General features: G+C 34.0%; 2 protein-coding genes across 2 annotated transcripts; both read right to left on the reverse strand.

Moving 5' to 3' along the window:
• Positions 1–854: 854 nt before the first annotated feature.
• LOC136064832 (phosphatidylglycerophosphate phosphatase PTPMT1-like) lies at positions 855–4,230 on the reverse strand. The gene is made up of 5 exons (XM_065767124.1): positions 4,219–4,230; positions 3,261–3,354; positions 2,974–3,056; positions 2,800–2,889; positions 855–1,461 (listed from the first exon to the last, which is right to left on the reverse strand). The coding sequence occupies exons 1-5, from the start codon at positions 4,228–4,230 to the stop codon at positions 1,075–1,077; spliced, it is 666 nt and encodes a 221-aa protein (XP_065623196.1). The 3' UTR covers positions 855–1,074.
• A 2,414-nt stretch (positions 4,231–6,644) lies between these two features.
• Positions 6,645–12,359, reverse strand: LOC112032024 (phosphatidylglycerophosphate phosphatase PTPMT1). Its single transcript, XM_024064760.2, has 6 exons — positions 11,601–12,359; positions 9,961–10,083; positions 8,851–8,944; positions 8,564–8,646; positions 8,390–8,479; positions 6,645–7,218 (listed from the first exon to the last, which is right to left on the reverse strand). Exons 1-6 carry the CDS (start codon positions 11,844–11,846, stop codon positions 6,832–6,834), a joined length of 1,023 nt encoding a protein of 340 aa, XP_023920528.2. The 5' UTR covers positions 11,847–12,359; the 3' UTR covers positions 6,645–6,831.
• Positions 12,360–14,597: the final 2,238 nt, after the last annotated feature.

Genomic DNA, 14,597 nt, shown 5'->3' on the forward strand with positions numbered 1-14,597 from the left:
TTAAATTTTATATCCTAAAATTTGAAAATTTAAATTTTATACTCTGTAGTTTCCTTCATTAGCAAAAGTAGCTCTTCCATTAGTAGACTCGTTTACATGAGTGTCAACTGTCAAGTGACATGCTAGCACCCGAAGCACACTTCGAGCCATCTGATGTGTAATTTTTTGCAACGTCAGCCATCCCAAAACATCACCGTTTTACATCAAATTAAAATCCACTGCTGCCAACCCAAGAACGACGCCATTTAGCAGAAGGAAAAAAATATAATACAAAAACCCACGCTAGAAATAATAGCGGAGTAATTTTATTTTAGGCTAAGCTATAAATTATATACTCTCAATGTTTTCAATTTAGTACTTCAAGTTTTATTTTATATTTTGATTTCCGTATGAAACTTTAACAACATGCTGCCTAATTGTTACGTCTATACGTCTGATTCAGAATATTTGTAGTTTTAGTGAGAAAGATCGGCCGAAGCAGGGATTATAGAGAAGCTTTTGGCCGTGCGCCAAATGCAAGCTAAGAATCTTTTGAACCGTATATGGTAGATTCCAGAGCGGATAAAATCAATTACAACTCAGAAAACGATTATTTTGTTTTTTCTTTTCACGAGAGAGAGAGAGAGATACTGCATCTTTGCATAAGATTTTCAGGAAATATGCCCATACTGTTGATAAGCATTTTTGGGACACCTGTTCCTGGTTGCACTCCCAGTCAGTGTAATTGAATTTTTTGGAGGCACCTGATCATGTTCATGCGTGAGGAGACTCAGGTAATTTGCGATTTTGTGGTTCAAAGCGCTCCTAAAACCGTAGGACCTTCTGATGATTACATAATTTACATTGGTGCAATCTTCCATGATATCATCATTTATTTATTCGGCTCATAATGCTCAACTCTCTTACATTTTCATTCAAGAGAAAAGTAACAACTCAATTTACATGGGAGAACAACCAGAGTTTCAGATCTGCCTAAAGAAAAAACATTATTTGACTTTTTGTGTAGGCAAAGGGAAATGTTAGAAGGACAGAAAACTTTATCAAACATCTTCTATGCAATTTCGGAGGTTTGTCTCAGTAGACTTGGATGACACTAATTCCTCCCAGATGACCAGCCCTGATCGAGCAGCTACTCTCGCTGCGCAACTTCTCCCCTGAAATCCTCTCTTGTGCACGGCAGCCGACCCACATGCATGATATTCTTGCCAGAGCCGCCTGACCGACAACTCGAACTCGGTATATCACACTTAAATCAGCCCATATCTCACTTCCCACAGCACCTGGATCAAGACTTGAGTCGTACCCTTCAAGATCTGATTCAGTTACAACAACCACAGATCCATCATCAAATGCAATAAGATCTTGTGAAGCTGCTGATCTTGGGGCTTTCATTATTAGATCATTCATGTGGGTGTATATAAAAGCTTTTTTCACAATAAGATGATAGTATTCCAAGACAGCCTGTAATTACAACGAACAAAGAGTTGCTTAGAAAAACAACAATTATTTTTCCCCACCTAAATATGGATTAAATTACAGCAATACACAAAAAAAAATGAACATCATTAATTCATAGCCCAGAAAGAAAGAATCTCATTGGGTGAAAAGAAACATTTTGGTAATTCAAATCCTTGAGACCTACGGTCCAAACAAAAATTAGTTCACCAATTTTAAAATATGTTTTCAAAAAGGATAAAAACTGGTTTTGAAAATATTTTTTCCAAAACATTTATACATACATACATACATACATATATATATATATATAGATAAATAACGTAAGAACGTTATTAAAAAAAAATAGCCAAACCAATTACACTGGAAATGTACTACAGTGGCAGAAAACCCTGTTTGGTTCATAAAAATTGAATTTTAAAATGCGAAACAAGAAAAAACCTGTTGACTTAATTTTCTTAAAACTTTATTTCATGTCCTTCCTCATACAGCAAATCCCTCCTTGCAGACCCAAACCTTCCACACACAACAACACACAGCAAATCCTTCCTTACACCCAAAGCAACAACAATTACCAACAAAAATTGCAGGAAAAAAAAAATGCTTCCAACAAGCACAACATCCACCCAAATTTTTTCCACAAAACATTGCAAGAATCAGAAAAATAATAAATAATAAAAAATTGAAGAAATACTGTTGTGACAGTTCAATTTGCACTGGTTGTGACTGATACGACCCCAAATTGCAAAATGGCAAATGGGTTGGATAAATTCAAGTCATGACCTGTTGATCAATTCTGGGAAGAGAGAGAGAGAGAGAGGTTGGGGGGGGGGGGGGGGGAAGCAATGGGCAAGGGCAAGCGGGGGGATTTTGCAAAGAGAGACGTATAATGAAGAAGATGACGAGAATGGATCTAGGTGAAGAAAAGAAAAAGCCCTGTCTGAAGCAATTTGAAGGCATGATGGCTTTTATTTTTAAAATTGCCACTGCTTTTGTTAAAAATACAAAACTAATCTTGAAAACATCTACAAGATGTTCTGTTTTGGTGTTTGCAAGTAAAGACACCATTTTTAAGTTGTGTTTTTTGAAAACATCTAGACTAACAAGTTAGTGGGACACACACCAACCAAACAGCCAGAAAGCATTCCTTAAATGATTAACCTAAATGAAGCTTAACAATAACATGGTTCAGTTCCCATGCATGGTCAAACACATAGTAAAATGGAAATTTAGCCGTCTTCTTCTAAACAAAGAAAAACAAGAATTCCCGAGTTTCAAAAGTCAATTCTCAGATAATGACCCAGACATCAGATGCAAAACCTTCACCAAAAGTTTAATAAATACCTGCCACTGGGAGGAAGCTAAAAGCACCCTTGGCCGGATTGATCTCACATAGTCATATGCAGCCTCAGGTGTCATCTGTTTGTGTTGCACCTATAAAATAAAATTGAACCTCAGGATATGAGGAAAAGTTTCAATAGATTAGCTAAAAGAATTTTTCTTTGGCAGGGAACTGACCAGGTAGCATATTACAACAGTAGTGCTGCGTCCCCGTCCGGCTTTGCAGTGAACATATGTAGTTCTTCCACAAGACGCATTTTCTGCAAGATAATGACATGAGAAAGCTCAGATATTCATAGGAAACATCTCCTCGAAGGAAATTTAAGTTTTATTGATTTATTATATATTGAGAATTAAATAACCACATCCCTGACATTTGGAGACAAATTTCATCAAATGATAAAAAAGCTGATATTGTTCTACATAATCCAAAGCAGGAAAAGGATGGTGCAAAGAATGCTTACCATGTATGAAGTTTACAGCATGGCATATATCATTAAGTGATGGGGCAAAGCAGTAGTCTCTTGTTGGTATCACCAGATGGTCAATACCATGAGCCTGCAACAATTTTAATAAATAAGATTGTAAATTATATAGAGGAACTTCATAAACATCCTCAAATTAGGATGAAAGCCTAGGATGGAAGTTTACAGATGTGCCTAGGAAAACATAAATGATTATCAAACACATCAAAGAGAGATTTATGCCGAGAAAAACATAAATGATCAGCATCCCACCACAATAGTTACCAGATCATATGTTCAAGGTGAACAAATTAAGTTTGTTGACTATGCGCTAAACCCCTAAGGCAAAATGTCAGAAGAAAACCTATTTATTTAAGTGGAAAAATGCTTTATTGAACAGGATCTTCTTTCATTGAAAGAGAAAATATTATTCCCTTTAATATTTAGTACTTGAAAAGAATATTAAGAATCAGGCTGGATTAAATTGGTGACCTCATCCACCAAATGTTGTTTACTAGGGGAGTGGATATGCCATTAAATTAGAGAACGAATGGCTCTTAAATATTTGCTAAACCGTCTTAAGATTATTTTCATACAGCTTTAGATTCTTCCAGAAGCAGCACAGACATGAGAAACCAAGTTATTTCTCTTCCACGCAGATTTTACGTTCACATTTAAACAAAATATAGTTAGTTAAACAAGAATTATGATGAATCTCCTCAAGTATAGAGGAGTACAAAACTGAATCAGCCTCTTTTGCCCTTTTAATGAAGGCATTAAAGAGTACAGAAGTATCTAATGCTCATACCAGCCAGAAAGTTTCACAGTTGATTAAAAAAAAAAATTATATATATATATATATATATACACACATTAAAATAAATAAATAGATAAATAAACATTAAGCCTAGTAAAGTTGATGAGTATTTTTAGGCCCCAAGGATGAAAAGGAAATTACCTGCGTACTCATTAGGCCATCTTAATTAAAGTTAATGACAATGGTCTATTGGTTGGGCTTCTCTAACATCGCTGTAAAAACGCACTTATTATTACTTTTGTTCCACACCCATTCTATGAGAGCATCAAGGAGTGAGAAGCATATATTGCATATATTTTAATGGTTTGTGGTTGTGATTAATATGCCTTGTACTTAATCCTTTAGTGAGTAGGAAGACACAGAAGGAATTTATTCATCCATTGCTAAACCATTTACTTTTTAAAATAGAGAAATGCTAACGATTGTATGGGAAAAGAAATAAAAAAAAAAATTAATGTTTTGATAATTTTTTTAATTTTTCATAAAAGTTGTCAAAATTTTCCTAAAATAGATTATTAACCAATGCCTTAAGGGTACTTGTTAGCATTAATTGAAAAATAAATCCAACTCGTGACTTTTATTTATTTATTTTTTTTAAGAGTTTCAACCTATGGCGTTCGCTTCTGATAATAGCTCTCTATCATCAAACCAAAATACCAATCAGTTTTTAGTACAGGCGGGAATTGAACTCTAAATTTTTTATTCAACAATCAGAGACTTTACTTGTTGAGTTAACTAGAACCCACTACCCGTGACTAATGTGTCAAGTTATCTTTGGTGCATTATAAAAAATGTCTAATGAAAATAGGAAAAGAAGGTCTCCAAAACATATGGACGACCTTCTGCCCTCAGATACCCACAGCATTAAACCCTATATTAAGTATGGAAGTTCTTCTCAAAAAAGAAAAAAAAGAAAAAGAAAAAGAAAAAAGAAAAAAAGTAAGGATGTGACCGATAAAAACATTCAATGCTATAGTGGGTTACTCAGCGGTCACTAGGATCCATTAAACTAGCACACATTACAGACAAGACCATAAGTATCCCAATAATGGGGAGAGACATATAAATGACTTCCAACGGTCATTCACTTATTCATATATAAAGCCTACCCGCCTCACTAGCAAAGGGTACACAATACTATCAACAATTCTAGAATCATTTTCTTCGAGGTATCCTTACTCGAGCATTGGACACTTTTAAGCCGGTACCACACCAATACCCTCAATTAGTTTCATTTTTCATGTTTACAGGGTCAGAAGACCTTAGACTGTAGTCTTTTTGGACATGTAACCCAACTAAAGATTCCTACATCAACAGTATTTGTGGTTGACCTATGTGAAAGGAGCAATGCTATGTACACAATATCTTTCAAAACAAATTTCACAATTATTGAGTTGTCAAATTGTTATTGATTTTTATCTAGGTATATTAGATATTACTTTATTGTCTACCATTTACAACTCGTCATCTCAACAGTTATGAAAAAAGTTGTGACTCCAAACTTATTAATGATTTAATGTGGAAGTAATGTTGCTCCTATCATAGGTTAACAACTCAATTCAGCAATATATATATATATATATATAAAAATAATAAAAGTTAACTACTCAAGTAGTGTAAATTTAAGTGTATCTGTAAGATTATGTAATTTTTAGAATAAATTTTGAAGTACACTTCTAAAGTTCAGGGTTGTTTAAATTTTATATCTTAAAGTTTAAAAATTTAAATTTTATACTCTGAAGTTTCCTTCAATAGCAAAAGTAGCTCTTCCATTAGTAGACTCGCTTACATATGAGTGTCAAGTGACATGCTAGCACCCGAAGCACACTCGAGCCATCTGATGTGTAATTTTTTGCAACGTCAGCCATCCCAAAACATCACCGTTTTACATCAAATTAAAATCCACTGCTGCCAACCCAAGAACGACGCCATTTAGCAGAAGGAAAAAAATATAATAAAAAACCCACGCTAGAAATAATAGTGGAGTAATTTTATTTTAGGCTAAGCTATAAATTATATACTCTCAATGTTTTCAATTTAGTACTTCAAGTTTTATTTTATATTTTGATTTCCGTATGAAACTTTAACAACATGCTGCCTAATTGTTACGTCTATACGTCTTATTCAGAATATTTGTAGTTTTAGTGAGAAAGATCGGCCGAAGCAGAGATTATAGAGAAGCTGCTTTTGGCCATGGGCCAAATGCAAGCTAAGAATTTTTTGAACCGTATATGTTAGATTCCAGAGCGGATAAAATCAATTACAACTCAGAAAACGATTATTTTGTTTTTTCTTTTCACGAGAGAGAGAGAGAGATACCGCATCTTTGCATAAGATTTTCAGGAAAGATGCCCATACTGTTGATAAGCATTTTTGGGACACCTGTTCCTGGTTGCACTCCCAGTCAGTGTAATTGAATTTTTTGGAGGCACTTGATCATGTTCACGCGTGAGGAGACTCAAGTAATTTGCGATTTTGTGGTTCAAAGCGCTCCTAAAACTGTAGGACCTTCTGATGATTACATTGGTGCAATCTTCCATGATATCATCATTTATTTATTCGGCTCATAATGCTCAACTTTCTTACATTTTCATTCAAGAGAAAAGTAACAACTCAATTTACATGGGAGAACAACCAGAGTTTCAGATCTGCCTAAAGAAAAAACATTATTTGACTTTTTGTGTACGCAAAGGGAAATGTTAGAAGGACAGAAAACTTTATCAAACATCTTCTATGCAATTTCGGAGGTTTGTCTCAGTAGACTTGGATGACACTAATTCCTCCCAGATGACCAGCCCTGATCGAGCAGCTACTCTCGCTGCGCAACTTCTCCCCTGAAATCCTCTCTTGTGCACGGCAGCCGACCCACATGCATGAGATTCTTGCCAGAGCCGCCTGACCGACAACTCGAACTCGGTATATCACACTTAAATCAGCCCATATCTCACTTCCCACAGCACCTGGATCAAGACTTGAGTCGTACCCTTCAAGATCTGATTCAGTTACAACAACCACAGATCCATCATCAAATGCAATAAGATCTTGCGAAGCTGCTGATCTTGGGGCTTTCATTATTAGATCATTCATGTGGGTGTATATAAAAGCTTTTTTCACAATAAGATGATAGTATTCCAAGACAGCCTGTAATTTCAACGAACAAAGAGTTGCTTAGAAAAACAATAATTATTTTTCCCCACCTAAATATGGATTAAATTACAGCAATACACAAAAAAAAATGAACATCATTAATTCATAGCCCAGAAAGAAAGAATCTCATTGGGTGAAAAGAAACATTTTGGTAATTCAAATCCTTGAGACCTACGGTCCAAACAAAAATTAGTTCACCAATTTTAAAATATGTTTTCAAAAAGGATAAAAACTGGTTTTGAAAATATTTTTTCCAAAACATTTATACATACATACATACATATATATATAGATAAATAACGTAAGAACTTTATTAAAAAAAATAGCCAAACCAATTACACTGGAAATGTACTACAGTGGCAGAAAACCCTGTTTGGTTCAAGTTATTAAAAATTGAATTTTAAAATGCGAAACAAGAAAAAACCTGTTGACTTAAGTTTCTTAAAACTTTTTTTCATGTCCTTCCTCATACAGCAAATCCCTCCTTGCAGACCCAAACCTTCCACACACAACAACACAGCAAATCCTTCCTCACACCCAAACCAACAACAATTACCAACAAAAATTGAAGGAAAAAAAATGCTTCCAACAAGCTCAACATCNGGGGGGGGGGGGGGGGGGGGGGGGAAGCAATGTGCAATGGCAAGCAATGGGATTTTGCAAAGAGAGACGTATAATGAAGAAGATGATGAGAATGGATCTAGGTGAAGAAAAGAAAAAGCCCTGTCTGAAGCAATTTGAAGGCATGATGGCTTTTATTTTTAAAATTGCCACTGCTTTTGTTAAAAATACAAAACTAATCTTGAAAACATCTACAAGATGTTCTGTTTTGGTGTTTGCAAGTAAAAAAGAGACACCATTTTTAAGTTGTGTTTTTTGAAAACATCTAGACTAACAAGTTTTTTTTTTATTTTTTTTTTATTTTTTTTAAGTGGGACACACACCAACCAAACAGCCTGAAAGCATTTCTTAAATGATTAACCTAAATGAAGCTTAACAATAACATGGTTCAGTTCCCATGCATGGTCAAACACATAGTAAAATGGAAATTTAGCCGTCTTCTTCTAAACAAAGAAAAACAAGAATTCCCGAGTTTCAAAAGTCAATTCTCAGATAATGACCCAGACATCAGATGCAAAACCTTCACCAAAAGTTTAATAAATACCTGCCACTGGGAGGAAGCTAAAAGCACCCTTGGCCGGATTGATCTCACATAGTCATATGCAGCCTCAGGTGTCATCTGTTTGTGTTGCACCTATAAAATAAAATTGAACCTCAGGATATGAGGAAAAGTTTCAATAGATTAGCTAAAAGAATTTTTCTTTGGCAGGGAACTGACCAGGTAGCATATTACAACAGTAGTGCTGCGTCCCCGTCCGGCTTTGCAGTGAACATATGTAGTTCTTCCACAAGACGCATTTTCTGCAAGATAATGACATGAGAAAGCTCAGATATTCATAGGAAACATCTCCTCGAAGGAAATTTAAGTTTTATTGATTTATTATATATTGAGAATTAAATAACCACATCCCTGACATTTGGAGACAAATTTCATCAAATGATAAAAAAGCTGATATTGTTCTACATAATCCAAAGCAGGAAAAGGATGGTGCAAAGAATGCTTACCATGTATGAAGTTTACAGCATGGCATATATCATTAAGTGATGGGGCAAAGCAGTAGTCTCTTGTTGGTATCACCAGATGGTCAATACCATGAGCCTGCAACAATTTTAATAAATAAGATTGTAAATTATATAGAGGAACTTCATAAACATCCTCAAATTAGGATGAAAGCCTAGGATGGAAGTTTACAGATGTGCCTAGGAAAACATAAATGATTATCAAACACATCAAAGAGAGATTTATGCCGAGAAAAACATAAATGATCAGCATCCCACCACAATAGTTACCAGATCATATGTTCAAGGTGAACAAATTAAGTTTGTTGACTATGCGCTAAACCCCTAAGGCAAAATGTCAGAAGAAAACCTATTTATTTAAGTGGAAAAATGCTTTATTGAACAGGATCTTCTTTCATTGAAAGAGAAAATATTATTCCCTTTAATATTTAGTACTTGAAAAGAATATTAAGAATCAGGCTGGATTAAATTGGTGACCTCATCCACCAAATGTTGTTTACTAGGGGAGTGGATATGCCATTAAATTAGAGAACGAATGGCTCTTAAATATTTGCTAAACCGTCTTAAGATTATTTTCATACAGCTTTAGATTCTTCCAGAAGCAGCACAGACATGAGAAACCAAGTTATTTCTCTTCCACGCAGATTTTACGTTCACATTTAAACAAAATATAGTTAGTTAAACAAGAATTATGATGAATCTCCTCAAGTATAGAGGAGTACAAAACTGAATCAGCCTCTTTTGCCCTTTTAATGAAGGCATTAAAGAGTACAGAAGTATCTAATGCTCATACCAGCCAGAAAGTTTCACAGTTGATTAAAAGAAAAATTATATATATATATATATATATACACACATTAAAATAAATAAATAGATAAATAAACATTAAGCCTAGTAAAGTTGATGAGTACGTTTAGGCCCCAAGGGAAGAGGGAAGGGGAGATTCAATCTAGCGACCTCTCCTTTGTGAGGCACGGTCCCCAGCCAATTGTGCTACCCCTTGATGTTAAATTCTAAAAACATTTTAGAATTTTAACATTTAAAAATTTATGAAAAGGTATCCAGCTGCATACTGACAAAGGATAGAACACTCACATAATATAGAGATCTTGGAACCAGAGTCTCATAGGGCTCATTTAGTGTGACCACTCCGCAAACACCAAGCTCCTTTAAGCGGGGAACATCAGTAGGGAATGGAACAGCACCTAACAGTATAAACTGAAAATAGGATCATTAGATCTGGTTTCTTACAAATAAGTACTACTCTCAAATACAAATAAAAATAAATAAACACCACAGATACCCAAAAAATAGTCACCAGTGAAACAAATGCATATGAAACTTGTAAGGAAAAAAAACTGTTTATATCATTAACAAAAACATGCAGCCATTTCCCATTACTTACAGATAAAAAGAGAAAAGTAGTTAACAGCAGCTAGCAGAAGCTATTGAATTTAAATTTACAATAAAGGACTGTGGAAAACAGAATTAATCAGCAAAGTACTTGGGAGAAAAGAATACATACAATGTATAGGAATGAAAAATTCAATAAACTGCACAGCTCACACAAGAAATTCCATGAATATCAAGTAACAAGGATAAAAAAATGAAACAATTTTAACAGACCAATAATTTAGGGGAAACAGCAAGATATAAGCTGCAATATGAAGTGCAGTGAAATAATATATCCTGATAGAGACCACAAAAAATTATCATAATGAATGGTACAAATAATAAATCATAACAATTAAGGAATTTCCATGTTCTTTCAATTATACTTGATTAAAGATGGGGGCGGCCCTATTCATGAAAAGATAAGGGAGAGTCGCTTGAGATGGTTTGGTCATGTTCCAAAAAGAGTGATTAATGCACTGGTAGTGGCAAGAAAGAGTGGGTTGATTCAAGTTGATGGAGCGAAAAAAGTAGAGGAAGACTAAAATTAAATTAGCATTAATAATATAAAAAAGGACATGTCAATTAACAAAGTAACAATGAGTGCAACTTCAAGTAGAATAGAATGAAGGAAAGTAATACATGTGACAAACCCAAACTAATTTATCAAGGATCAATAGCTGACCCCAAAAAAATTGGGGCTAAGGCTTTGCTGTTGTTGCTGTTGTTGTTATACTTGCTTCTCCGCTTTCCACTTACTAAAAAAGGATTTATGATATGTGGTCCCCATTCTGCTCAGATAAAATGTCAATCAATTTTGAAGGAGTAAGGGGGGAGACAGATTTTGAATGGAATCAAAAGGAAAAAGTATATTTTGCATATCATAGTGGAATGACTGGCTGTAATAATCAGCCCTATATCCCATTGTAGATCTTTATAGAAAGAAAACACCAACAAAATCCCTGGCTTTTGAGCTATTTCATCTTCCTTAACATTTGGTATTAAAAACCTATGGCCATTGCTATACATTTTTTCACAAAAACAGAAATACCCACATAAAAACAAGCTAAAAAAATGCAACTCAATACTCATTCAATTAAAATAAACCACAACAAAATCGTCATCACAGAAAACAACGTATATATCATTCAAAATCAATCAACAAACACTAATATGAAAAATACACCATTCATAACATTCTTCACAAAATTGCAACTCATTGCAACACACCATCCAAAATCAATCAACAAGAACAGACATCACATATATATATATATATATATATATAGCACATCATATAGTGAAATAGCTATAAGGAATAAACAAATTCAAGAAAATTATACCTCAGCGACCCTGTCCCACCACCTGAACTCGGCCTGAATCTTATTCCTAACAACATTGTATAGCAAAGTCGGGTAGAATAGAGCGCGAGCCCCAGCTCCGATCAAAACCCGCTTCGTATCCGAAACAACAACGCCTTTGCGCTCAAAATCGATACCTAAATCGAAATCCCTATCGCCAACACACCTACTAGTCACTTCTTCACCAATTCCCACCTCCCCTCCCCCCTTCAATTCCTCAATATACATAATAATATCCACAAACAGATACACACTAATCAATCACTGAAACACCGAATTCTGACACGAAATAAAACCTAATTACCTCACAACATAATTACAATTCACATCACCTTAATTTTTCACACCATAACCCTAAAAAAAAAAATAATAATAAAAACCCTAAAATTTTCTTCTTCTTTTTTCTCTAAATTTGTGGAAGAATTTACTGAAGTAGTAGACGGGAACTGGAATTTCTACAAGGAATCGAAGAGCGGAGGATCGGGATGGAGTTTGATCTGGAATCGAAGTTTCTGAAGGAGATCATCACCATATTTTGTGAAAATTGGATCGATCGGACGGTGAGGATGGGGAGGATTTGAGAATTGAAAATTTGAGAGGAATTTGGGATTGAGAAAACCCTAACCCAAGGCTAGAGTTTTGCTTGGATGAGAGGATGGCCTGGGTTCTACTCCACCTTTTTGGCTCAACAAACTCTGAGAAAGAGAGAGAGAGAGAGAGGACAAAGGGAAACGAATGGAAAATAACGTGGAGGGATTGGTGGGAAAAGAAGGTTAAAGTGTGAAAGGCGGTGAGGGAAATAATTGTGAAAGTCAGTGATTCAATTGCCACGTAGGGTGAGGAAAGTAACACTGACTGAGTTTTAAGTTTGGGGTTTTTGTTTTTGTTTTTTTTTTTTTTTAACCAACAACGAAAGTTCTGGTTTTGTCCTATATAATAACCAATACCGACATGGCACATAGTTTGCTTAAGATGAGATGTAAACTTTAATTTCATCAATTTTAAATATATTTTGTTAATAAATTATTTAAGAAAAAGGTAGATATGACTTTTATAAAAAATAAAATAAAATAATTTATCAAAAAAAAATCAGTTATCTCATTTCTTGTTCTATAAAAAGTATGTCATGAACGAGGATGATAAAATAGTCTCAGTGTGAGTCTATATATGTCGATTAATAATAACATGCTACCTTAATAATTATAAAATTTGTTGCGTTTAAAGCTTAGCTCAATAAAAATATATAAAAATAATTCATTTTATCCTTAAAATATAATACATGTTTTATTTTTGTCATTAAATTTTTTTTTTTAAAGTTTTACTTTCGTACCTAAAACAATGTTTTTATTTTGTGTGAAATATTTTACATATCCAAATACGATGTAATGCAAGTTTGATCACACTTTAGTAGTGGAAAAGTGTTGTTATAGTTATGAAGAAATAGAGTGAAAGAGAAACTAGAGAAAAGCAAGTTAAAAATACATTTGTTGTGATTTCGTCACTCTTTCGTAAGACATTAGCTTTTTAATTTTTTAATTTTTTGAGAATCCGTAAGACATTAGCTTGAGCGAGGGGCTAACATTAGTATTTCTATTAGGCACTTGCTCAACTGAGTGTTAGGTGAGATTAATTATAAATTCTGTAGAATTTATTGTCAAATACAGTTGCATCACTTCATATTTAAATGTTTGTGGATGTCAAGAGATTGTCTAGGCTAAAGCGTTCTTCTAAATTTCTAATAGTTATAACATATCATTTGTGACTTTTCATGATCTATATATAACTATATATTGTTTAAATTATAATTATTAACTGGATATTGGTTTCACTCAAGAAAATCATAAAATTTCAAAAACACAAAATACCACGTGGGAATCTTCAAAATTGCTATTTGTAAGATCTAATAAGTTTGTTTCATTGAGACAAATTTGTATGGGAGCAAATATTGCTTAAGGATAGCGTCCATTAAGGCCTTTAAGCCATTGTTCTTTGTTTATTTTATTGTTTACTCCTTTGTTCTCCAAAAATCTTCAATAATATTTCATAGAAATGGAAAGAAGGATATGAAGTGGCTTTCATAGTGATGCATCAAGCATTGTGAAGAACATTATTATGAAGATCCAATGGAACAATACTTAAGAGAAAGAAAGATTGGTCAATGGCAAGCGAAAATGACGCCTCTTTTTAATTGTAGATACATCGGAGGAAATCTTCATGATTGAACATTATAGGCACGATATAGAAGCATTTTTTTAAAATGTTAATAAATGTTCTTAAAAGAATAATCTAAATAGTCTCAAAGGCTATGTCATTTGTTGAAAGAATGACCTCAAATTCATGAATGCAGATTCTTAAAATCAAAAGAAAAGGAATAATAGCAAATAGCAATGCGAGTGTGGCAAATGCTATTAAAGAATTATTTCATGTAAAATGATGTGTGCGTGATCATCATAGTGTTATATGAGTATTTCATGTGTGATTTGATTCTAGTGCAACATTGCATGTTTGCAAAGATAAGATACAATTCAAGGATTATGTTCAATCCAACCGATGAACAAAAGATTAATGGTAATGAATTGTGGATTAATGGCAATGAATTGTGAATAGTGAAAAAAAGTTAGTTTCAACTAACATTCTTTGTATACCAAGAAGTTGAATTCTTATTGTGAAGGAATGTGAATATTTGAAAAGGATTATTCTAATCTTTGTTTGTTTACATTCAATGTTATGAGACTGCAAAATATGTTGGCATATTCAAGTCAACTTTTATGGCATGAAATCATCATTGTTATGTTTTACATCTTTTAACTTCGCTAGTTGAAACATTATGGGGAATTGCACTATGTTAATCTTAAGCACATGGAGTGGTAGATGGCTCAGTATGCAAGCATCGTTTGCACAGCTGATAATTTAGAAAGCACAAGGCAGGAGCCTGTGGTTGCTACTAGGAGTGGAGAGCTCAAGTATGTTTTCTAACTA

The sequence above is a fragment of the Quercus suber genome, unplaced genomic scaffold (genome assembly GCF_002906115.3).
Source record: "Quercus suber isolate HL8 unplaced genomic scaffold, Cork oak 2.0 scaffold_774, whole genome shotgun sequence".
Taxonomy (NCBI): domain Eukaryota; kingdom Viridiplantae; phylum Streptophyta; class Magnoliopsida; order Fagales; family Fagaceae; genus Quercus; species Quercus suber.